This window comes from Chanodichthys erythropterus, chromosome 3, assembly GCF_024489055.1.
Source record: "Chanodichthys erythropterus isolate Z2021 chromosome 3, ASM2448905v1, whole genome shotgun sequence".
In the NCBI taxonomy this organism is placed as follows: domain Eukaryota; kingdom Metazoa; phylum Chordata; class Actinopteri; order Cypriniformes; family Xenocyprididae; genus Chanodichthys; species Chanodichthys erythropterus.
In genome coordinates this window covers 52,896,343-52,921,590 of record NC_090223.1, presented here as the reverse complement: position 1 = coordinate 52,921,590, position 25,248 = coordinate 52,896,343, and the positions used below count along the sequence as shown (strand labels likewise).

Sequence of the window (25,248 nt, the reverse complement as noted above, 5' to 3'; positions counted from 1 at the left end):
TTGATTTTGCTTTGTACTTTATTGGACAGTCCCATGTATGTTGTCTTTAGGACTCTGTAGGTTGTTTTTCCATGTTGTATCGGTTAGGTTTTTGATGGCATGTACAGCTGTGGTATTAGACAAGTGTTCAGCAGTTTTTAAATGAATAAACTGTGCTGTGAATCCTCTTGCTATTAAAATATTGCATTATTTTATGATATCTAGACGTTAACCTTAAAGGTGCTATAAGTGATGTCACGAGTTTTTAGGCCAAAATATTTTTTGTCACATACAGCAAACATCTCCTCACTATCCACTAGCTGCCTGTCCCCTGAATACACTGAAAAAAAACACGGCCTCTCTAGTCGCCACAAGCTCCGAAAACGGCAATAAAAACAAACTGGTGCAGCCTGGACCACGAATCATAATAAACACGCTCCAGCCAATAACCGACAAGAATGATTTTAAATGCGCGTTCATGACTGTTTCAGGAAGCACGGAGGGGAGGGGGAGGAGGAGGAGGAGGAGGAGGGAGGGTCTAGCTAGCCTCTGTTTTGTTTGACAACACTAAGAACGTCAACAGGAAGTTACATCTCATCAGTATTCCCAAATAGACCAAAAGGGGGCACCAAGAGTCACAAAATCATGCGCTCTAAGCGCTCCATAGAGTACCTCAGAGATTACGTGTTTTTGTAGGCAAAACCCGGAAGCGAGTTAGCATTTTAGGACTTCCGTTCCATCACCCTAATGTCTATGAATTTTTTTAATGTGTTTTTGCTAAATCGCCTGAAATAAGGTCTGTGGTTAACAAAGCCTCTAAATATTGTCACATTTTGATCTATGACATAAAACACAGCAGTTATAACCCACTTGTGATTTTTTTTAAACCTTTATTGTGTCTTAAAAACGGCAGTTGCTAAGTTCCTAAAAGGGACTGCTTCCTTTGGCGGGGATTTTAGACCTCATCATCATGACAAACAGGACATTTGGACAGCATTTCTCATGAAAAAGGGTTTCCTGACAAAAACATTGCATGCGGCGCCTGTGGAGTGTGGAAAGTTACTGGAGCATGCAGCCGCGCTCGTCTCTCACAAGGAACGTCATGGCAGTGATTGACAAGCCAGAGGGCCAATCGTTTACGCGATTGGCTGATGTTTTTAAGGTCCTACCTCGTGATTTTTAAAAAAATTTTCAGTACAAAAAAAATGCTAAACTTTCACAAAAAGTCATTTTTATTGTTATAATTGTGATTTCATAACATTTAGATATGAATCCAACTGAAAAATACTTGTGAAAAGACATCTTTCAGTCATTCAAATAGCACATAGCAGCCATAGCAGCGTGGAGCTCTGCAGCCATCTACTGGTAAAAATGTTACAAAAAAAAAATCTTACACTAAACCATATCAAATTATCCATGTTATCCACATGAATGAAAGATAGAAATCTGGGCCTTTTATAAAGTCAATTTTACATAAAAAGCTGCTTTTGCATAAAAATTAATTTTAAATCACAAATCCTCCAAAAACTGCACAAATGTTGAGTAAAAACATTAATAAACAGAATAAAATTACATTGGTTTTTATAAAATATATATTATATTGTTACAAAATTGCATTTTGTTGCCGGGGTCTTCAGAGACCCCGAAGACCATGAGTGTTCTTCCTTAAACGAAGACCGCACAAGGGTTAAGAGATATAACCAGTTTAAATGGAAAGGATCTCAAGCTGAAGATGCTACAGTAGATCATTAATAGACATGGTACTTCCTTGAAAACAAATTCCAGCGCAGCAGAACAACCATAATAAAATGATGCTTCAGAACAGATAATGCTTTACAATGAACTCTTGTTAGTTACATGACAATTTATCTGTTCAATAAAATAACCTTACTTACCTGTTGAGTAATAAAAACACCATCTCTGTGTCGCTTTTACATTTCAAATCCCTTAGTTCTCGCCATCTCTGAAAAAGCCAGGCCATCCTCATTTTATTACGAGCTCTGTCAAGTTTTCTTTTAGCCAGCAAACTCTCCTCTTTTTGACGTTTGATTAAAACAAGCGAGTCGCCGGAGGTTGGAGATTTAAGTGCTCCATGACAACCCTTTTCACTCGTTGTGACAACTAACTTATGCCACTTCTACACCATCCTTTTATTGTTACGTTGGATAGGTCATGAATAAATAAAACCAGAACGTTACATAATTGGTTCATTCATAGAGTTTTATTTAGGCTACTGGATATCTTGTAACCCAAGAAAATTGTTAGTCATGCCATTATACATACACAGATCACAGATCTTTAGAAAGGCATTGGTCTAGTCTATTGCATATTCAGCACCAGTAATAATCAGATTGTGCATTCCTTCAAGCATGTCAAATTTTATAATCTTCATAAGCAGTTGACAACAGTAATAAATAATGTAAAAAACTAAAGTCTTTTACTAAAAACAATGAACTCCAATTCCAGATTTATTTATGCTGAAACAATCATCAACTCAGGACGGAAGAGGTAACAGATTCAATTTTGTACACTTTCAAAAATCTAAACAATTTTCATGTGGTTATCACAAATTGATTGTTTTATCTGCAAGTAAATGTTAGAAAATTATTTACAGACAAGATATTTGGTCTGCATTTAAGATTAAAATCGGGTCATTGTACTATTTTTACATTTCGAGGAATACTGCTTAAGTCAAATTTTTTTCTCTCTCTTGATCACCTCTCAAGGCCTAGGTTTCTGCTGCACACTAACATCTGATCTGCACTGTAGCCTTCTAACACAACGCTAAACAACAAGCATATCATTCTGCAAAAGTTTGGCTGCTATTTGAAAGCGAGTAAACCTTTGCGGCAAACTTTTGTAGCTGCGATTCAGTAGCACCATTTTGCTAAACACTGAAATGAAGCAATAAGCTCAGAAATGCAAAACACCACAGTATATTTTTTTTCTTCCTCATGACAATATTCAAATATTTTTTTCTTTGTCAGGACCAACTCATCTTTGAACATTTGTTTTCTCTGCCTGCTAATGAAGACATCAGTCATATCATATCTAAACGTCTGTCACTTTCCTAGAAATCTATGCAATACATTGATCCAAAAACTCCAAGCCTGCTAATACTGTCATCTCAAACTCAGGGCATTTAACAGCTTCAAAATGTTACAAAATGAACATGGTTGATCCTGATTAAGTATTAAGTAGCACATGGTTTGCGTTTTGAAATACAACAGTTATCAAACACATAAGCCGGTAATAATTAGGTATTGTTAGACCAACTGTTAAACCACACTGAAAACTACTTACATCATAAAACGTCCTACTTTGTGCTGGTGTAACATTTAAGTAACTCAGTCAAAGCATCTGTTCAATAGCCTTCAATCCTTGACACAAAACACCCTCATTCGGTACATTTCCAAGATTTTCATCTCCATCAAGCCATCGGTAACATTCAAATGTTGACCTAGACCCACAGGCGAGATAAAATTGAAAAACAGAATGAATACCAAACAAGAAAATAAATAAAATCTCTGAACTACAATAATGAATAAAAAAAAAATTAAATAAAAATAGAAGTAAAAAAAAAAACAAACAAACAAAAACAAAACTGACCGTAGGCCTGTCTAAAGTGCATAGTTTCACAGTGGTGTTTACATGAACGCCAAAACAAAGTGCTAGAACTTGAGCGAGTGTGTCTGCTAAACATTTAACTGTGATTTGCGTAAAACAAACTATACACACAAATTCACGTGAGAATTTCAAGCATATTGTTACATTTACATGAGTTAATTCTAACTATTTTGCTAGCACAACAAACCACTGAGGTAAACTCTTAACCAGACAATTTATAAAAGCAGCAAATTGTATTGCTCAAATACAAGAAAATTCAGTAACGTCATTGAAATCACATGCAGGATTTTCTTTAAAAAACTGAATATTGCTTGTGAAATTTCTAGACACTTGAAATATATGGCTACATATTGTCCTACTGAATTTCCTTAAATAATTTTATTTTTTTAACGTTTATCAGATGAATCTCACGAAAACATCTGGGCCATATTTAAAAAGGAAAAGGAGAGGCATTTCCAGGAGAGAAAATTAAGCCCTGGTTTCATTATTATAATTTAGCTGAAATTGGTACAATAAATATTACTTTGATGTATAAATATGAGTTTTTTTAATTATAGAAATGGTGCTTAATTGTCATGAAAATGTCTAAAAACAGGCTTAATTTACAATATAATTTAGATTCTGGAGTGAAACTTCTCCCTCTCTTTTTGTGAGAGACACCCTATCAAGCATGGCATTTACATTAAGCTAGTTCATTATCTGTGTTAATGGTTAGTAATAACTATTTAGTCTAGCTTCTAAACATTGGACGTTGAAGTTTTTAAGTCTACAAAGACGTGGTTCCACGAATTCAAGAGGTGCTGTAAACCCAAAGCACAGATGCACTCGGGCGTCAGGTATGGCTGTATCGCAGAGGTCCACACGTGTCAAATCACTGGAATAAGACTTATAAATGTACAAAAACACCCTTCATGCCTGCATTCTGTAGTTGCAGGTTGTGGATGTGGATGGTTTGGTGTTGTATTTTGTGTATAGGCACAGGTGTTATAGTGCAATCAACACATACACACAAAGACTATTAAATCTGTCGACACGTCCTTCAAATCACATTTGGAAGTGCAAAGCCCCAGATGACTACACTGAAGATGTATAATACTGCCAGCTCTGCCCGGGCTTGTTCTCACTTAGGTCCTCTTTGGTTTTCTGAATGCAGGTGAAGATCTCTTTAAAGAGGGCCTTGTATTCTGGCTGATGGAGCTCATCTGTGAGGCAGACGGTCTCTGTTGTTGTGGTGGTCTGACTTCTGCGGCGTTGCGCTTGGACTGTGGGCGTCTGCACAGCCTTGTGGCTGAGGCTGTCTGCCCCCTGCTGGCAGCGGCGGAGCAGCTCTTCATACTTGACCTGTAGTGCGCTGTACTGCGCGTCCACCTCGTTGAGTAGCGAGATGCCGCGCTGCTTCACCGCCTGGGCTCGGCGGATGCATGTGCGCTCGTGTCCGCGCCGAATATCCTCGGCTCGAGTGCCTCTGACGTAGCTCTCGCTGCTGCAGCGCCGCCTTCCCTGAGGGAACTCTGCCTCCAGCCCCTCTTCCTCCTCTTGCCCTGTCCCCACCCTTTCCTCAACACCAAAGAAGACGTTGTCGGGCAGTAGCGCATCTGCCAGTCTTGCACCGGATGACTCTGAGCGCCACAATTGCCGCAGCTCCTCCACCTCGGCCTCCAGCTCAGCTTGCCGACGGCGCGCTCCCTCCAGCAGACTCAGCCGCTCTGCCAGTGCACTGTTTTCTTGCACCGTCAGCTCCGTCTCGCGCTCGGCCTCCACCCGTCTGGCTCTCTCGGCCGCCAGCTGCAGCTTGAGGTTGTGGAGGGTGTGCTGCAGGGTGGAGGTCTCCTCCTCCGCCTCCTCCTTCACGCGTCGGTCATCCAGCGCAGGCCAGGACTTCTCTTCATACAGGCTCTCTGAGCTCAAGCACCTAGAAGACAACAGGATCTTGAGTCCACTGCTTTGCAACATCAACCATTTCTTCAGGAGTGTTTTTTTTAATGGTTCCTAATTTTGTTTTGGAGAACTCCTACAATAGGTTTACATGCATCCAAGTACAAAAAGAAAAAAAAAAATTACATTTTCTTATAATATACATTATATACATTTTTCATAAAATACATAATACATATACTTTGCTCTGACTGGTCAGATGACCTGGTCTGTTGTGGTCTACTCTGTTCTGATTGGTCAATATCAGAAAAGCATAATAGGGGCACTATTATTTTGTTTTCTGAGATGCATACGAAAAAAAACTGTTGCTAATTGCATCACTGGGCCTGTTACAGACTCTCAGTTCATATTAGCCTCTCCAGCAGAGTTGGATTAGATCAGGGATTACTGGATTATGGTAGAAGGGCCGGGTCAGATTATGATGTCTGGCTTTGGAGGCCCTTAAGATGCCCAGTCAGCACGTACTAACACTGCAGGTGGGTGGAGTACACAGATCAGAGGAGGTCATCCATGAGCTGGACATCACAGAGAAATGACTACTTCAGTTAGTCCTACATGGGTTCAGGGGATCTAGTATAATTACAATCCCTACCGAAGTTAAAGTCTCTATTAAAGTGGTTTGACGTACAAGAATAACTTTCCAGAATGGATGTATTGCCTACTAAAACAAGACATTGGGACTGGGCTTGTCCTTTAATTAGCCTTAAGTTTATGTTAAAGATGGGCAAAACCCCACCTGACATCTTGTACCATGAAAGAACACACTTTTAATTCATTTTGAGGATTTCTCACCATCATCAACTCAACGCTAACATATACTTTCCATTTTTCCTCTACTGTACATGCAAGACCTTTAGCACAAGTCAAACAAATCAGGACTTTCCAATGACATGTTGAGACATGAGTGCCTGGCCGTTTACGTGATGTTGATGTGAATGATAGGGATTTGTTGGCGTCATTTAGCTCCAGACTCACTTGTCTTGTTGCAGATCATAGATTTCTTTCAGACAGGACATGCTTTGGGCACCAAGGCTGCGGCGCACAGCTGCGAGATCTCGCTTGGACTGAGACATCTTCAGTTCGTCCACCTGCTTCTGAAGGCCCTCCATGTGAGTCTGCAACCCATCTATGGTCTCAGTTAGACTGCGGATAAAGAACAATAAAGTCGCGTCAAGAGAGGCCACATCTTAGGGAGACCTGGCCTTGGACTCAACCCCACCTCTGGATCCTGTGCTGGGCAGTGCGGTTATCCAGCACCAGCCTTTGGTTGCTTTTCTCCAGCTCTCGTGCCGCTAAGTCCAGCTGCTCATAAACTTTAGCGTGCTGGTCATTCATCTGCCTCAAAAGATCCACCTGCTTGGTCAGGTACTGCAAGAGGCAATACAGACAAGTACTTATTTCAATTATTTGCTCATCAGATCAATATGAACTTACCCACAATAGACATGGTCTAGAGCTTGGTGATATTTTGAATATTCAAAATTATATAGCTTAAAATATAATTTAGCAACTTTTTATTTGGCTATAAAATTTCCCAAAGACCTGACCATTAGAGTCATGCTCTTGTCTAATGAGAGAGTTAAAACCAATGTTTTAGCAGTGCACCCTGTTTAAGCCCTAGTTCGATTTTATGCTAGCCTTGTTTTGTTTTCAGAGTACTATTTTTTTAATCTATGGGCAGATGCTTCTGGTTTCTGTAAATAATAATAATAATAATAATAATAACTGAAATAATAATAAATAATTACATTACATGATTGCAGCTGTTTGGTTTTTCAAAAGAAACAAACAGTTGTTGAGGGGGTAAATTAAAAGTTAGATATATCTGGTTGGGGTTTGTGTGTGTGGTTTTAGCTTATTTTAACACTTGTTTTGTGTTCTTTTAAATCATTTTAAGCAATCTTAAATTAACACTCCAATCAATATCAAAAGCTTGAAGAATATCAAGATTTGTCCATTTTATTTTATATTTCCCAGCCTACCATGCAGAGAATGGTTGACCAAATGTGTTTGTTGCTGCTTAGTGGTGCAGAAAAGACTACATTTTTACATTTGGACCCCCATCTTGGACATTTATGATTGCCCCTGAAAGTATTCAATAGACTTAATCATTTAGAGTAAGCTAAAGCTAAAGATACTCTAAAGCATCTGTTGCTGAACCACAGACACAAAACTGCATCAAAACTCACAAGTGACATTTCACAACCAAATGCTCTTGTCTCTGTGCAAACATTTGCCTGCTCTTTCGTAAATGTTTCACTACATGAGACGGAAGAGTAACTTCATGTAGCAATTAACCACTTCCCACTGCATTTTCACTGACAAGTCAATTTTTGGCTAAAGACACAACTTGCAAACCAGCTATAAAGCCAGGATCAAGTGAACATCAACTATTTTCCATTAAACCAAACATTCTGTTAATAATGCCGATGAAGTCTGCTTGAGATGTAATGCAGACTACATACTGTTTAAGTAGTACATAAAAGTATCCAATGCTGTATGCAACAATAAATGTTTAAAACATTAATATGCTACATTTTTGTCAAATGACCTCACTTTGCATGTGAATATAGCATTCAGTTATCATCTCAGAAATAAATGCAATTATCACTTCTGATTTTGGTAGTCCCATCAACTAATCAAAATGAAGATCATGTTTGTAATTACGTTGCATTGTTGTATACTGGCAAATGTGATGGTAATGGTATTCTGTGCATACAATACATACTCTATATACACTACAAATAAAAACAAGAATAGTACGCCATTCCAAACATTAGAAAACCAATTGCATAAGACCGTATTGCCATGCCAGGCCATTGGCCACAAATCTCACGATTGGTGTCATGCCAGACACAGATACGGTGTCAGAAATAGCAGTAGTCCTGCTGCACGATGTCCTCTCCGTGAGAAGGAGGAAAGAGGATCAAACAGGAAATCTCCCACTGTTTACGCATTTCCATAAAGTGAAAGACTAGCTGAGTTCATACGAGTACAGCGACAGTGAAACTAAATTAATTTCTGCCTTTTTAATGGATGATCAACGGACAATGTGCCCATGGACTTTAAGATTTTAGGTCAAGAATTTCATGTAAATAATTGTGTTCTTAGCTCAAGTAACTGGTCAACATTTATTTCAAGCTTTCCACCATTTTGGGGGCCATATAGACAACACCATTTTTAACTAAAAACAAAGCTTTTTGGCCATTCTTTTACACAACAACAGTGTTTTGGGAGGCCTGAAAATGCAAACTTTTGAAAACAGGTTACAAAGTGCACATTTTTGAAAACGATATCATTATTTTGTCCATTTACACTACAAAAACATGAATTTGTGAAAATCGTGACATCAAGCACATATGTATTACATGTTCAGTCTATAGGTGCGTAGTGTTTCTTTAGGCACGTAGTGATGTCGCCACCTACTGGCCTGGCATAAATAATACAGCATTTTTAGTCGTTTTCACATTTTGACCACATTGTTGTCTGCATGTTAAAAACGCAAAGGACATTTTTTTTCATTTTTAGTACAATCGTTATGTAAACATACCCTAAATCAGGTTCACTAGTTCATTTCAACTATCACCTGGGTGACAAATACTCCATGTAGTCTTTCAATTAATACTAGATCATAAAAACTGCATGCATAAGGACATGTCAATTTGTCACAACAGAAAAGGACATTTCAAATCCACATAACACCATCCATACAGCATAAGATCTGTGACAGAGGGAAAACAGAAACAGAACAGAAGTGTGTATGTATGTGGTGGATTTTGGGAGCTGTGTGAGAAATGTCACCTCAATCTCCTGCAGCTGCTCATGATTGGTGGAGTACATCTGCTGAAGGCCCTGCTCCAGCTCATGGTTCCTGTCCAGCAAAGTCTTGCCCAGCTCAGCAGCCAAATGGAGATCTGTCCCGAACACACATGCACACACACACACACACACAGAGAAGACAGGGCGGTAAACATCGAATGTAGACGTAGTGGGAGTTATCCTGCCAAACCCAGCAGTAGGAATGAAGAACCAGACGCCTAAACAGAGTCACAGCAAAGCTGTCCAGATCAACAACAAGTTTTCCCACAATAGCAGCATCACTTTTTAGGGATGATTCACAATAGCAGTCCTCAAATTAGTAGTTCCTGTAGCTTGACTGGTAGTGCATGATTCCAGTCATGGGGTTGATTCGCAGGAAACACACACATATGCTACTATTAAGTTGCACAAAAGCATATGCCAAATGCAGAAAAAGTAACAGTAAACATTTAATCCAATTATTGAGAGAGAAATAAGAAAATGTAGCTCTAAATAATAATATAATTTATACATTTATTAGGAAACAAACATGCAAACAAAACAAAACAGGGTGCAATCTAAACACCATCACTCTTAAAGGGACAGTTCACCCAAAAATGAAAATTCTGTCATCATTTACTCACCCTCAGGTTGTTCCAAATATGTATACATTTCTTTGTTCTGTTGAACACAAAGGAAGATATTTTGAAGAAAGTTTGTACCCAGGCCACTTTGGGGCACCAGTGACTTCCATAGTAGGAAGAAAAAAATACTATGGGAGTCAATATAAGTACTATCTTCCTTTGTAAATATCTTCCTTTGTGTTCAACAGAACAAAGAAAATTATGCATATTTTGAACAACTTGAGGGTGAGTAAATGATGACAGAATTTTCATTTTTGGGTGAACTATCCCTTTAAAAATATAGGTTGGCATCTATGATTCCACAAAAAACATTTAGCATTCCATGGAACCTTTCTACTGCACAAAAGATTCTTTGTACTGAAATGTTTTTTTTTTTTAGATTATAAAATGTTCTTCACACAAAGAAAAAAAAAAAAAAACTGTTCTTTTTAGGGAACCCAAAATGGTGTACACATTTCACTGCTTATGTTACATTTTTGGACATTTGAAACCATTAAGAACAATGGTTTCCTCTTCACAGGTTTTAGATTAACCAGACAATGTTCAACACACTGTGACATGACTGAATATACCTAAACCAAACATCTTGCAGTATGAAAGGTTTCAGATGTATCTTCATCAGCTGATGACGTCAAGAGTGCGCATTTAAAGGGTTTACATGGGCGTGACCTTCAGTTAGACAGCTTAAACACTGCCGTATTGTCACTAACATTAACACACATTTCTCATTCATTTCCATTAATATTTACCCATAATATTTCACCTGACCTTCGAGAAAGTCAAGCTGAATCCTAGTTGATGCTTAACCTTAGCCATGTATATCTAAGGTGTTATAGTCAGACTTTATAAATGAAATGCATTATTTGTAATTCAATTAATTGTACAAACAAATTTCTAACATTATATATAGCTATATAAGCTTCAAGCATTATTCGCCAAGAGTCTTACCATGCTCCAGATCCTTCCTGCTGTACCACAGCTCCTCATCATTGCGCTCAAAGTCCTCCTCTACTATCACGTCCGTCAGCATCTCGACTCCAAACAAAGCTTTAAACCGACTGGAAGCGCCCGTTTAGTTCCTTTTCCCGTTAAATTTAAGGCATCAGCGCCCTTTGTCTGATGGATAGACGCCGGTGAGCCGCAGCCCGGGCTTTCAAGGCTTCTATCCCTAGCGGTGTGAACCGGTGTCTACAGCAACGTGGCAGACTCAGCGCTGCTGGAGTGAAGACGCGATAACAACAAGAACGGATCTCCTCGCTGACCAATCAGAGGACGAGGGCGGGGACTTGGTAGAGTCTTGTGAAGGTTTACTAGTGGATGGATTCGCGTACAGGCCACGCCCACTTCGGAATACCAGGAAGTGGTGCACTGCAATGTTTTTAAAATGAGCTCAGTTGATATACTCAGTCTTTTGACTCAATATTTATTTTCTGGCAATATTCTCTGACAGGATTAACAAACTTATAAGCTGCGACTGCATGAGTTTAATAATAGCGTTAAGTTTCAGTTTGCAGTTTGTTTGTCTGTTGTGGACAAATGTTTATTTCCTGCACAAACATCCGTCTTCGCAGCATCATGAGACACTTTGCTCATCCAGCTGCTTTGGCTTACTCCATGACAACGCTTGGTGCTGCCATGATGAACAGCGTTTTTAGTTTCTACTATGTGAAGCTATTCTTGAATAGGTACAGAATATCAGAGACAGCCTTTCACCAGTCGCAGGTGAGTTTATACAAGTCTTGACATGTTCAGTTGAACTGCCATGGAGTTCCGTTTGCGGCTATATTAACGTTGCTGTATAGTATATTTTTATGAATACCTTTCATGTGTTATTAAACAATAAAAACACCTGCAACCCCTACTAGACTCTCTAAATAGCAAGAGTGGTAGGAGGAGCTGCCCGTACTTTTAACCAATCAGAAACGGCCTCTGCCTGTCAGTCATTTTGCGCATTCGGATTTAGGCTTGTCTGGAGAAAGGGCAGTGTGGTGGTAGTAATAGCGGCAGTCTGTGCCCCAGGGATGACGCGTTTTTGTAGGCCAACCCGGAAGTTAGCGGCGCACGGGTTCCCTCGACTGAAAGCCTATTCATTTTTCCCATAGACTTTTGGAAAATCGCAGAAAATAAGCTCTGTGTTTAACAAAGGGTTATGACACTTACACGTTTTGTCTATCAAGATAATCTTTACAAATTAACACAACATTTATAGATTTTGAAGCCTAAATAAAGTCGTCAGATATAAAAGGCTAATAGTAGGCTATAAACGGACTAAAGCACACCATGGCCACCACCAAGCTTCTTCAAACTTTGAAAACAACTCTATTTAAAAACATGCTCACTGATTATGATCTGCGCTGTGTATGAATACTTATTCACTTTTTCATGAGAAATGCTGTCCAAATATCCCGTTTTTAATGATGACGTCTAAAGTCCCCGCCAAAGGAAGTAGTCCCTTTTAGCAATTTGTTAGCAACCGCCGATTTTAAGACACAGTAAAAGTTTTAAAAAATCACAAGTGGGTTAGAACTGGTGTGTTTTATGTCATAGATCAAAACGTGAAAGTATTTAGAGGCTTTGTTAACCACAGACCTTATTTCAGGCGATTTAGCAAAAACCCATTCAAAAAACCCATAGACTTTACGGCGTTGGAACCGGAAGTCCTAAAATGCTAACTCGCTTCCGGGTTTTGCCTACAAAAACGTGTCATCCCTGAGGTACTGTATTCTTTCTCTCTTTTAAATACTTTATTTTTTAGATTTTTTTCTTGAACATATCAAAACCATATAAACCAACACATATTCACTCACATTTCACATACTGTATGTGACCCTCCTGGACCACAAAAAATGGTATTTATACATCACCTGAAAGCTGAATAAAAAAGCTAATGTATGGTTTGTTAGAATAGGACAATATTTGGCCGAGACACAACTATTTGAAAACCTGGAATCTGAGGGTGCAAGAAAATCAAAATATTGAGAAAATCGCCTTTAAAGTTGTCCAAATGAAGTCCTTGGCAACGCATATCCACTCACAAAAAAATCAATTTTTGCTATATTTATGGTAGGAAATTTACAAAATGTCTATGTGGAACGTGATCTTTTACTAAATATCCTAATGATTTTTGGCATAAAAAAAAAAAAAAATCAATAATTTTGACCCATACCCAGATAGCACACGAACGTCTGCAAGATGTCTGTTAAAGATCACTTCATCTGGAAAACATCTGCTGTTTACAAACATCTGATAGACGTCTTTAAGATGTCAGTTTTACATACATTCTAAATCATAAACATCTTAAAGACATCTTCTAAACGTCTATAGACGTATTGCAGATAAGCAAACACTCTAAAAAAATTCATCTTCCAGATGTAAACACAGACATCAAATAGACGTCTCTGAGATGTACCTGTGCTATCAGGTTGCAATGTATTGTTGGCTATTGTTACAAATATAACCATGCGACTTATGACTGGTTTTGTGTTCCAGGGTCACATATAACTATCCAATAAATAATTACACAACAGTAAAAAAAATAGACAGAGAAAACAACAGTGGACTATATGTATAAAACAAAAGTGGGGGGCATTAGTCCAATAAACACAATTTCCAGTTCATCACCAATTCAGTCCTCTTCTTAGCTCAATTAACCATTTATCTCAATGAATCAATTCAACCACTTCCTGTAGAACCAATATCACCAAAGTATTTAATAATATCTCAATTTTTTTTTCCTTTTTATTTTTTAAGGAGAATCTGATTTTCTCTAACTCCAAATGTTTCATTATATCCCTCATCAGATTTATATATGTGGGGGCAGCTTTCTGGTTCCATTTTAACAATATTAATCTTCATGCTAGTAGACAGACAAATCAAATCATATTTTGTCCAGCTTGTTTTTAGCTATCTCAGATTCAGCAATACCTAGAACCACCATCAGGGGATCTAGAACAATAGGCCTTTGTAATATTCTTGACAATGTTAGAAAAATACTTCTCCAGTAGGATGATCATTTTGGGCAACTCCAATTGACCCTTCGCATAGACCTGCCCCCCCCCTTAGTTACTGTTGCTTTGTTCGACAAGCCATGGCGGCATCACACGTGAAAAATACATTGCGGAGCAAAGAGGACACTAACAACACTTCGACAGACAGGACAGAGCAGGTTACTTATGATATTAAATAATGAAAGTCCCAACTTTCAAATTGTGTAATTTTTATAAAGAAAATCAAAAAAAAAAATGTTTTATGGCTCTTTATTGTGTCGTGACAGATCGCTGTAGCTCCTCAGCTCAAGCGGCTCGTGAACGGATCATCTCTTCCTGCTAGTTAATTTATAGCATCAAATAAACATGAATGAACATCAGAAGGAATGTTGTTTCAAACGCGGAAAGACTTCAATACACATAATTTTTCAAGTTCAAGTCCACCGAGGTTAATCTTCTAACTCCTGACTGCTTTGTCAGACAAAATGGCGGATTCTGCATTATAATTGGTTAGATTGCTTGTCAATCAAACTCCTGGCGAAGGGTCAATTCCCCATGGACAAAATCAAGTCCCGCCCTACATTTTTTCTTGTTTGAGAAGCCGTTTCACTTTCACAATAGGGAAGCAAAGACTATCGCAACTTCCATTTAAAGCCAACTTTAAAGTCTGCATAAAATCAAAATTGACCCTATTTACTTTGTTAGCACACATTAGTATTGTGGTGAACAATTAATCCGTGCAAGTTAATACACGGAAAAACATTTTTTTGGTGGGGTAATCTTTAATCAAAATCTGAATTTGTTTCTTTTCTGGAATGGCGTTGCCTTTCTAATGACGTCAGTTTGACGGCTTGGTTTGAATATCCTTAACCACTCCAGTCTGCTATTACCGAGGGATGGGGAGGATGTGTGCTAAAATAAAACCCTGCCCACTTTTCAGTATTTTGTTTCACTTGGAAATTCGTCACAACACTGAAGTAAAGTCAGTTCACTGGGACTTCTAAATTCAGTTTATAGTCGTGTGTCTTAATTGTTCAGCCATTATATTCGGTTGTTATGAAACGTGTATTGTACTGGATAAGTAAACAAACTTGAACCAGTTCAACCAGATTACCTGGTTTAAGATGGTTTATCTGGTCTTCCAGCCAGGTCAAGCTACTGTTTAACTGGTCTTTCGGCCTGCTTTCGGACTAGTCACCTGAAGGCCCGGATATACTTCAAGCGATTACAAGGAAGGGAAATGTTCTTTAGGAAAACTACCTGGCTAAAATGAAGGTGTTTAGGTGGTTTGAAACTGCTGGTCAACACAAACATTGAGTTTTTAAAGGGATAGTTCAGCCAAAAATGAAAAATCTGTCACTCATCTTCCTTCGCTCCCTTTTTTCCTTCTGTGGAACATAACCAAAGATATTTTGAAAAATGTGTCAGTCTTTTTTCTGTCCACAGTGGAAAGTCAAAGGTAACCAAAGTTGTAACCAACATTCTTCAAATATATATTTTTCCATAATTAAATGTTATACAGGTTCAGATCAAATGTTCATACAGGTACAACCCTTGATAAAAGGCGTATACTTTAGCATACAAAAGAGTACTTGAATACATATATTTAAGTGCAAACTGATTGTAATGTTTTCGGACACTTAGTTGCATGTTATGTACAATTAAATAAAAATGTATATTATACTTTATACTAGTAATGTATAGTCATTTATAGTAATGCAGTTAGTTAAACTTTACAGTGCTTTTTTGACCCACTTAAGTAGGACATATATGTATGTTCATAATTATTTCTAGTGTCTTTGAAATTTAAAGTGTACTGCTGAATGTACTGACGAGCATTTATGGAAAAGTAAACATACTTTAATGTCATTGTCATTGTAATTGCTCAGTCAATTCTTCTTCTTCTCCGAAACGAATCACATTTTTGAGGACCTAAACATGATTGAAATCTCAGAAACTTTGCACACACTTCAGATGTGGTGAAAATTTACGTCTGATATGGGTTTCAGAATTTGGTGTGACAAAATTTAAATTAAGCACCTTTGTGCTACATTTCCGGTATAAATATGAAATTTGGTAGACACATGTAACAGCTCAATGCCTACAAAAAACAAAATCTGTAAACAGGAAGTGATATATTTTGAGTTTTCTCTGCAAATATTTTGCAGTTTTTGCCATTTTAAGATGTTGTACTTTAACAAACTCCTCCTACAACTTTAATCTGATCAACATCATATTTGGTCAGTCTAATCTAAAGGCCATTGAGACATTAAATAAGTTGTTCTAAAGGGTGTGTCCGTGGCGGCCTGACAAAGTCTGATGTTTCGCAATGAAACAGGAATCTGTTGTAACTCAGTCAAACTATTTCCGATGTGCCCCAAACTTCACATGCGTGATAAGAGTCCTGGCCTGAAGTCATCTACATGACATTATTCAGTTAGTCATAGTGCCACCTGCTGGCAACAGGAAATGGCATGCTTTACACTGTAATTCATTCCCAGAAACAGATTTAAATATGCCATGAAGTACCAAACATGCTAGAAACAAGTTAAATCATGCAACACTTGGCTATGTGCTAATGTTTGCGATTAACACCGCAAAACAGGAAGTTGTTGTTACTCAGGCATACAATGTTCGATCTGCTCCAAACTTCACATGTTTGATAAGTCGTGTCCTGAAGACATCTACATGGCAATATTCAGTTATAGTCAAAGCACCACCTGTTGGCAGCAGGAAGTCTGGCACTTTGAAATGACTTACATGCATTTAACCCACTGTCAACTGATTTCCTAAGGCTAACGGGTGGCGGTGAGCCCGGGTGCGAGGGCCCTTTCATCGCTGCTTGCAGCTTTAATTTCTATTGAAACATACATGTAATGCATTTAAATATATTTGTAATTACACATTTGTGATGAATTTGCAATTTTGTACATTTAAAATATATTAACTTTAAATGTAATATCAAATAACATGGTAGAAAATGTTCATTAGTGTGCAAAAAAGTAAGTATAAGTGGACTTTTATTTCATTAATATAGTTTAATCTGTAAGTACAGTTTTTAAAAACAATACTTTTAAGATTTGAAGTACACATACAATAAAATACAATACAATTAAGTGCACTTCTTTTTCACAAGGGAAATCAAACACAACATTCTCAGCACTAAACATAATGTTACTCATGTGTTTTTTCATTCATTTTAATATCCTGTTATCATACACACTATGTAAAGCAGAAAAATGCTTATTTGAAGTACTATTTGGAGCAGTAAAGACCCACAGTTATGTCTCCACAGGTTGTCTATATGATCTGGAATGCACTCAATGACCCCTTGTTTGGATATTTGCAAGACAACTCACGCATGGAGTGTTGCTCACGGCGGAGGCTCTCCATTTTATATGGAGCCCCCCTGTACTGTCTGTCTTTCTTGCTGGCGTGGTTCCCGTGGAGGGCATATGAAGCAGACGATTGGCTGAGTGGCGTCCACCTAATGGTGACCCTCTGTGCGTTTGATGGCATGCTCACATTCGTGCTGTTAGCCCAGTGTGCCCTCTTCGCAGAGATCTCTGGACACCATCAGAACAGACTGAGGCTGATCAAATACAGCCAGTTGGCATCTCTGGTGGGCTCGTCTAGCGTGCTGTTCAGCGGTCTCATCTCTGCAAACATGGACAACTTTGCTGCCTTCCAGGGCTTCAGCGTGGTGGTAGCCATGTTGGCCTGCGCCTGCATGTTGTACACGGGCTTCCACAGTGAGAGTCGATTTGACCGTAAAACCTCCCAGGACAGTTCCTCAGAAAGTTTTCAGAAGCAGCCGCTCTCAGTGTCGTCTGTGATGTCCATGACCTGGCAGATCCTTACCAACAGAGACTTCCTACTCTTTGTCATCATGAACTTTTTCCAGGTGTTCTTGCTGGCTTTTTACAATAACTTCACCTTGATATTTGCAGAGCATCTCATTCCTCAGGATGTCCTGCCATCGCTTGCCAAGAGCGTCATGTATGGAGCGGGATTCATCTGCCCTCAGGTGCATCAAAGTAGTGGTGCTTTTAACAGCAACTGTTAGTAATATTGTCATTCATACTTAGGGTTGTATAACCCCCCCTGTATCAAGGATAGAAGCGTTTTTATGGGTGTGAATTCAGGTTGATTGGTACACTTTTTCTAAGTCATCTCAATGGAAAAAATGCATCTCAATCGCCCTGAATTGACTTTAGCTCTCATCATCACTAAGGATGTGTTGACATTTTGGCAGGTTTGGTTCAATTAAAACAAACTCTGGTGCGATTGCTCTGTTAGTGCAGTTCATTTGAGTAAGGGTGTGTTCACACTTGTAATTCGGTTCATTTGGTCTGGACCAAAAAGAAAAACATTTAGTCCTGGTTCGCTTAGCGTTCACATTGGCATTTTGAACAGAATCTAAAGATAACAAACCTAAAGGCATAGGGATACATTCACAACCTGATTGGTCGGCTTTTATGACGTATATTTTGCGACAGAACTTATTGAACATCCAAAACAAGATATGATGGTATTTTTACCAGCTGATAACTTGAGAAGAGCATATAACATGTAACAAGCACAAACTAAGATCTGCTTTAAGAAAACATGGTTCTGATGCTTATACCGAACTGTGATTGGCAACATCGCAACTATGATGAGAAAAAAAGGTATGCTTGAGCATTCTGTCCTTTTTAGGGTCACGTCTTGTGACATCACGTCCTGTTTGGTTTGTTTACATCTTTGGTCCATGTTGTGTTCATATTTCTATCGAAGAGGGCCGAGATCCATCTTTTAAGCAGTCTCGTCCGTTTGTATGGTGTGCACCAGGGTTTGGATGGCAGCGTTCACACTTGTTCAAATGAACTCTAACAGATCAATCACACCAGAGTTTGTTTAATAAATCAAACCAAACCTGCCAAGTGTAAACATACCCTCAGACCCTCAAACAAACTTTGGTGCGGTTTGACTGAAAATATGAACCAAATCACCTAAACAAACCAAAAACAAGACCAAGTGTCAAGTTGACAAGTGTCCCAATCAACCTTAATTTATCCTACATAGCATAAGTATGGAAGTTTGTTTCCGCCACAAAAAAAGGTAACTGCAACCTTTTTATTTCTGACTTTTTTTTTCTCACAATTGCAAGTTTATATCTCACTATTCTAACTTTTTTCTTGTAATTCTGACTTCTTTCCTCAGAATTGTGAGGTATAAACTTGCAATTGTGATTTATAAAGTCTAATTCTGAGGAAAAAAAACTGACTTTTCACAATTCTGACAATTACAACTTTAAATCACACAATTCCAACCTTATAACATGCAATTATGACTTTATAACACGCAATTCTGAGAAAAAATGTTCTAACTGTGAGATGTAACTCTGTTTTGTTCCATCTCAGAAACAAGATTCCATACGTACATAATATACAGTTCTGCTTATAAGTTTACATACCCCTTGCAGAATATGTTAATAATGTTAACAAAATATAAAGGAGTCATAAAATTTCATGTTATTTTTTAGTACTGTCCTGAATAAGTTGTTTTACATAACAGATGTTTACATATGTAATCCACAAGACAAAATAATAACTGAATTTACACAAATGAACCAGTTCAAAAGTTTGCATACACTTGATTCTTAATACTGTGTGTGGTTACCTGAACGATATATGATGATACCTTTTTTGTTTTTTTGATGGTTGTTCATGAGTCCCTTGTTTGTCCTGAGCAGTTAAACTGATCACTGTTCTTCAGAAGAATCATCCAGCTCCTGCACATTCTTCAGCATCTTATGCATATTTGAACCCTTTCCAGCAGTGACTGCGTGATTTTGAGATCCATCTTTTCACACTGAGGACAGCTGAGGGATTCAAACACAACTACTCAAAACATTGGCAACACAATGCATTAAGAGCTGGGGTTGTTGTACAGTTTTCTTATTTTGTTTAAAGACAGATTTTGCCCTTTAGAAACTACATGAGATATGTTTCCCCCAAAGACAAAATAAGTACTATTTACCCTGATCATCCAAGTTTACACCCACTGGCTCTTAATGTATATTCTGCAAGGGGTGTGCAAACTTATGAGCAGAACTTTAGTGCGTCATTTGGGAAACAACAAATAACAACAGCTTAATTGTCACCTAAAGAAACCTTACTATATATTTTGTTCTACAGTTATTGGTTTTGTGCAGCCAGAATTTTCTCCATAAGTTTGGCTACTACAAACTCATCCTGATCAGCTTCTATGTGGAGGCCGGAGCTGCGGTCATCATGTTGCTGTTGGGTCCAGGCAACTACTATTTCCTTGCATTGTTCCTCACTTCCAGCATGTGAGTAATTACACAGTGCTTTGTACCCTCAGTTGGGCTAAAGGAATAAATATGTAAAGATTCCTCAAGATACATGTTTCCAATGGGGAAGTTTAGAGATTTACACTACCGTTCAATAGTTTGGTGTTGGTAAAGGTTTTTGATGTTTTTGAAAGAAGTCTCTCATGCTCATCAAGGCTGCATTTATTTATTTAAAAATACAATAACAACAGTAATATTGTGAAATATTATTGCAATTTAAAATAATTGTTCTATATTGTATGTTAAATTGTAATTTATTCCTGTGATCAAAGCTGAATTTTCAGCATCATTACTCCAGTGTCACATGATCCTTCAGAAATCATTCTAATATGCTGATTTGATGATCAAGAAACATTTTTACTATTATCAATGTTGAAAACAGTTGTGCTACTTCATATTTTTGTGTAAACTGAGAGGTCCCAGGTTGATATCCCGGACGAGCCCCCAGATCGTTAGATAAAATTATGGACCTCCAATACTAAATGTTAATTGGTCTCATCATTCATATAAAAGAAGTATTAAGGAGTGAATAACTCCTTATAGGCATGAATAATACAGTGTGGCTCTCATAGGGAAACAAGATACTCCTTATAGGTGTGCGTGACTACAACAAATTAAAAACAGGAAAAGAAGAACTTAAAAAAGAACAGGATAAGATATCAAGGAGAAACAATGCAAAACACATTCTTCCTTACAAGTATTTTCAGGATTATTTGATGAAGAGAAAGTGTTTGAAATAGAAATCTTTAAATGTAAAAGCTTTTAATGTTACTTTTGATCAATTTAATGTACCCTTGTTCAAAAAAAAAGTATTAATTCCTTTACAGAAAAAAAAAGCTGAAGTCTTGCTAACCCCAAACTTTTGAACGGTAGTGTATTTAGGTATTACAGTATTTACCAGTGAATAATCTGTTTAAAAATGTAGGCCAGATCATGTGCTTTCTGCTAATTTGTGTGTAAAGCATTCTTTGACTCATACTAACTGAACTTACTGTATACATATATTGTATTTCTGAATAGGGCTGGGCAACATTATCCAGCATATAGTGTTTCTCAATAATAGGTATTTGCTCTGAAGTAGTTTAAATCTTTTTCCCATCAGAAAAGCTGCCATATTTTCCACCAAACAGCCACTGTAAGCAAGTAGATTTAAAAGGTTAATATTTATTGTTAATTTGATTTTTAAAAGAGGACAATGCACATTAGTTAACACAAGTAACAAGTCTCTTATGAAAATGTGCCAGAGTCCCTGGCAGGTTGATGGTAAACACAAAGAAAAAAAAAATGTACATACAAAACCAGAAGCAAACAAGAAAACACTATTTCAAATTATGAAAATATATTTGATTATCCAATAAACACCCTTTTATCATTTTAGAGAAAGAAGCAAGAGATGTAATATTTCTTAGTTCTATGGGTATAGTATTCCAGGTATGTACTGCTCTATAAGAAAATACCGAATGTAAGAAATAAAATAAAAATCACTTTCTGCACTGTTTTTCACCAAATGAACAGAAGAATAGTATCAATAATTCACATTTTTATGCCCCAATATCAGTTTTAATTACTGAAATTGAATTACTTTTCCCTTTAAAAAGTAAAGTAAAGGATTACTTTTTGTAATTTAATTACACTTACTTTGGATGTAATTGCATTAAATACTGTATAAACTATAGAACTATTCTATATAAAACAAAAGTGGATTTAACGTCTAATGTTAAAATGTGTTTCTCCCTTTAAATACTTTGGTCAGTTCAAGCATAATTTATACAATATTATTAATTTGAAATAATTAAAAGAGCAGTTTCATATCTCTCTGAGTAGTTCAACCGGTCAAGGTTTATATGGGATTTTGAAAGTAATAAGTAATGCAATACCTTTTAGTATAGTGATCTAATTACACTGGTGAAGATGGAATTAGTAGCTAGTGATTAATAAGTAACTTTTGAAATTTTTTAGAGTAACTGCCCAATATAACAATGCATAAACAGTCATTTTTACCTACTACTGTGTTACTAAAACAATTTGATGTATGAAAAATGTAACACAGACATACCTAAGTGATGATTCAACTAATGCTGTTTTTTTTTCTACTTAAAGGAGTTACATCATGAATTATACAGTATTTCCCTGAATCATTTTCATTATTTTTGTCAGAGAGTGTGTACAAAATGGTCATAAAAGGTGTGATATTATCATAGGCTGAAAAAAAGCCTTGCTAAATGCACCTAGGGGAGAAAAAGTAAATAATAATACATTATGACGCTGTCTCTGAATGTATGATGGTGAATTAGGGTCCTGGTTCAGGCGGCCTTCAGTCTCTTCAATTTGCCTCTGGCTGACATCATCGACTCTGACCTGCAGAAATACAAACGCAGGTATTTAAGCTTTCTCTTTACTTGTCCTGTTATCCATTGTGTGTTAAAGACAACTAACTATTAATGAAAATCTTGAATACTATTTTCCTTACATCGAAGATGAATCTGTACAGTCTAATTCATAATTTCTGTCATTAAAATGACTGTTTATTTTTTCTCTGAATGTTTCCAGCTCTCCCCTCTCATCTATGGTTTTCGGGACCAACGCTCTTTTCACAAAGCCGGCTCAGTCTCTGGCTCCTATGATGGCCGTGTGCATCCTGAACCAGTATGGCTATGCGGAAATGCATGAGGTTGGGAAGGCTGCGGATCCAATGTAAGTTTACCAGATATTCCGATACAGTTTGTCAAAGCAAAACAGAGTGTCCTTGATTATTTATTTCAGCCTCCTCCTTTAATCATCTGATTGCATATAAATCAACCAGGGTTGCCAGGTCTGTGTAATAAAACCAACCCAAATTCCAATCAAAAATAGCCAAAACTAGCGCCAATGAGCCTATCTAAATATCAAAACTCAATATATGCCACTCCTTAACCTAAAATACATATTTGACAGTCACTGTTATGCATTATACAATTTTGATTTCTCATGTCATGACCCCTTTAAAAGTGTCCCAATTCCACAGGAAAACCACAAACTTGGCAACCCTGAATGTAACTCGCGTCGTAACCTGCAACCAATAGTCTGTCTTCCTCTAGTGGTGGAAAAGGTACATTGCATTCAAGTATTTCTCATTTCTCTGTCCTTCTCGTCCTAGTGCTCTTGAGTCCCTGCACAGCATGATGTTTTACCTGGTGTGTTTGGTGCCGCTGTGTGTCACAGCCCTGCAGGTGCTGGCGTGGAGGCCCTTCTCCATACGGGACAGCCATACACTGGACGCAAAGTACATCGATGGGTGAATTTAGCTCATGTTGTTCTGTTTGTGTGCTCTCATGTGCAACAGGTTATTTATATTTTGATTTTGATTGTCAAACTACAGACTCTACTGTAGTGAGAAAGGGAATTTGTAAATGAATCAAGAGTCAGGGATATTTTATAATGGGAAAGCCAGTCTGTTTTTTTAGAGGTGTCGGTTCTCCGGCTGTTTTTATTGTTTGAAGTATATGTCACACAAATGCAAGAAAGTTTATGGCAAGAAATCAGATACATTTTCTGAAATGTAGCAAACTGGTACAGTCTGCCAGCCATTCTCAAAAAATAAACCCTGACACTGTGATCATGTGAAGTGAAGTGGAGGCGTCTTGTATCTTCATGATAATGACTGACTGTCTATACATTTTCTCGTTACTCGCCAAATAAATAAATAATGTATGTAAAAATGTCTTGAGTGTAAATTGATCTGATTAAGTGTGAAGAGTGACACTAGAGACGGTAAGAAAGCATTTTCCAGAGACAAAAGTGACTGTATATTTTAGCGGTCACTATACAAAAGTTTCTGACCGCAGAATGCTGTGTGCTGTGGTTGACCAATCAGAATCAAGTAATTCAGAGATGTGTTATCAATATGTGACATATTCTGAGCTGCTGGAGTGATTTATGATTGTAGCTACAGACTGTAAAAGACCAAATCAAAGTTTAAAATGTAAATGTGTGATTAAATGTATGATTTATTCTTTTACCAGAAAATACGTACATGAGCATTCTGTTTTGTTTTGGTTTTATTATTAATTTGATAATGAATGCATATTTGTGCCTTTTCTGTTGATCCGCTCAGAACACTTTTGGTTTTGTATGTATTTATTAGTTAGTACACAGTAAAATCCCCAAAGTTAAATCAACTCTGCTCAGAGAACATATGGTCCCTCTCTACATAGAGTTAAAATAAAAAGAGATAAAGTTAATGAGATAATATGCTGTTTGGGGAGTTGTTTAATCAGATCTTGAGAGATTTAATATCTTTTATCTTCAATTGATTTCATATAAGGCTGTGGCTGGAAGTCATTTGTAGTTGTGTTTCTCGTCAGTGATTCTGCTTGTTAACAGCAGGCGTTCATCACTAATGCTCAATCATAACTTAATTAATCACTTAATTATCTCATTAACTTTAACTCTGCTTCAGTGTTACTTTAACACTATATAGAGCAGGACCATATGTAATCTGAGCAGAGTTTATTTAACTCTGGGGATTTTGCTGTGTAGTTGGACTTATTTCTGTGGTTGTTACTTGTTATTTTTCTGTCAATAAACTTATGATTCAACACTGTTTGATATATGTAATAATTATGTGTAATTTGATTTGTGCATTATTATGGAACAAAGAATGCAAGTAAAGAATGCAATAAAAACTAATTAGGATAAGATAATAAATTACTACACTCTTAATGGACATCAAAATGGGGAATGATGAGGAAAAAGTTAAATTCAACTTGAATTTTCAGTTGCATTAAGGTACTGAGAATTCGGACTGAAATGTTTACTTGATTGTCATAATATAAAAATAATGTAATAATATTAAAGGGTTAGTTCGCCCAAAAATGAAAATTCTGTCATTTATTACTCACCCTCGTGTTGTGCCACACCCGTAAGACCGTTCATCTTCAGAACA

At 37.3% G+C, this 25,248-nt stretch overlaps 2 protein-coding genes across 2 annotated transcripts; one reads left to right on the top strand and one right to left on the bottom strand.

Annotated features, from left to right (window-relative positions):
• Nucleotides 1–1,954: 1,954 nt before the first annotated feature.
• Nucleotides 1,955–11,176, bottom strand: cdr2a (cerebellar degeneration-related protein 2a). The gene is made up of 5 exons (XM_067382784.1): nucleotides 10,932–11,176; nucleotides 9,343–9,455; nucleotides 6,761–6,909; nucleotides 6,517–6,684; nucleotides 1,955–5,518 (listed from the first exon to the last, which is right to left on the bottom strand). Exons 1-5 carry the CDS (start codon nucleotides 11,011–11,013, stop codon nucleotides 4,681–4,683), a joined length of 1,350 nt encoding a protein of 449 aa, XP_067238885.1. The 5' UTR covers nucleotides 11,014–11,176; the 3' UTR covers nucleotides 1,955–4,680.
• A 167-nt stretch (nucleotides 11,177–11,343) lies between these two features.
• mfsd13al (major facilitator superfamily domain containing 13a-like) lies at nucleotides 11,344–24,900 on the top strand. The gene is made up of 6 exons (XM_067382782.1): nucleotides 11,344–11,705; nucleotides 17,265–17,996; nucleotides 20,149–20,303; nucleotides 22,619–22,702; nucleotides 22,875–23,018; nucleotides 23,461–24,900. Exons 1-6 carry the CDS (start codon nucleotides 11,520–11,522, stop codon nucleotides 23,600–23,602), a joined length of 1,443 nt encoding a protein of 480 aa, XP_067238883.1. The 5' UTR covers nucleotides 11,344–11,519; the 3' UTR covers nucleotides 23,603–24,900.
• The last annotated feature ends 348 nt before the right edge of the window (nucleotides 24,901–25,248 follow it).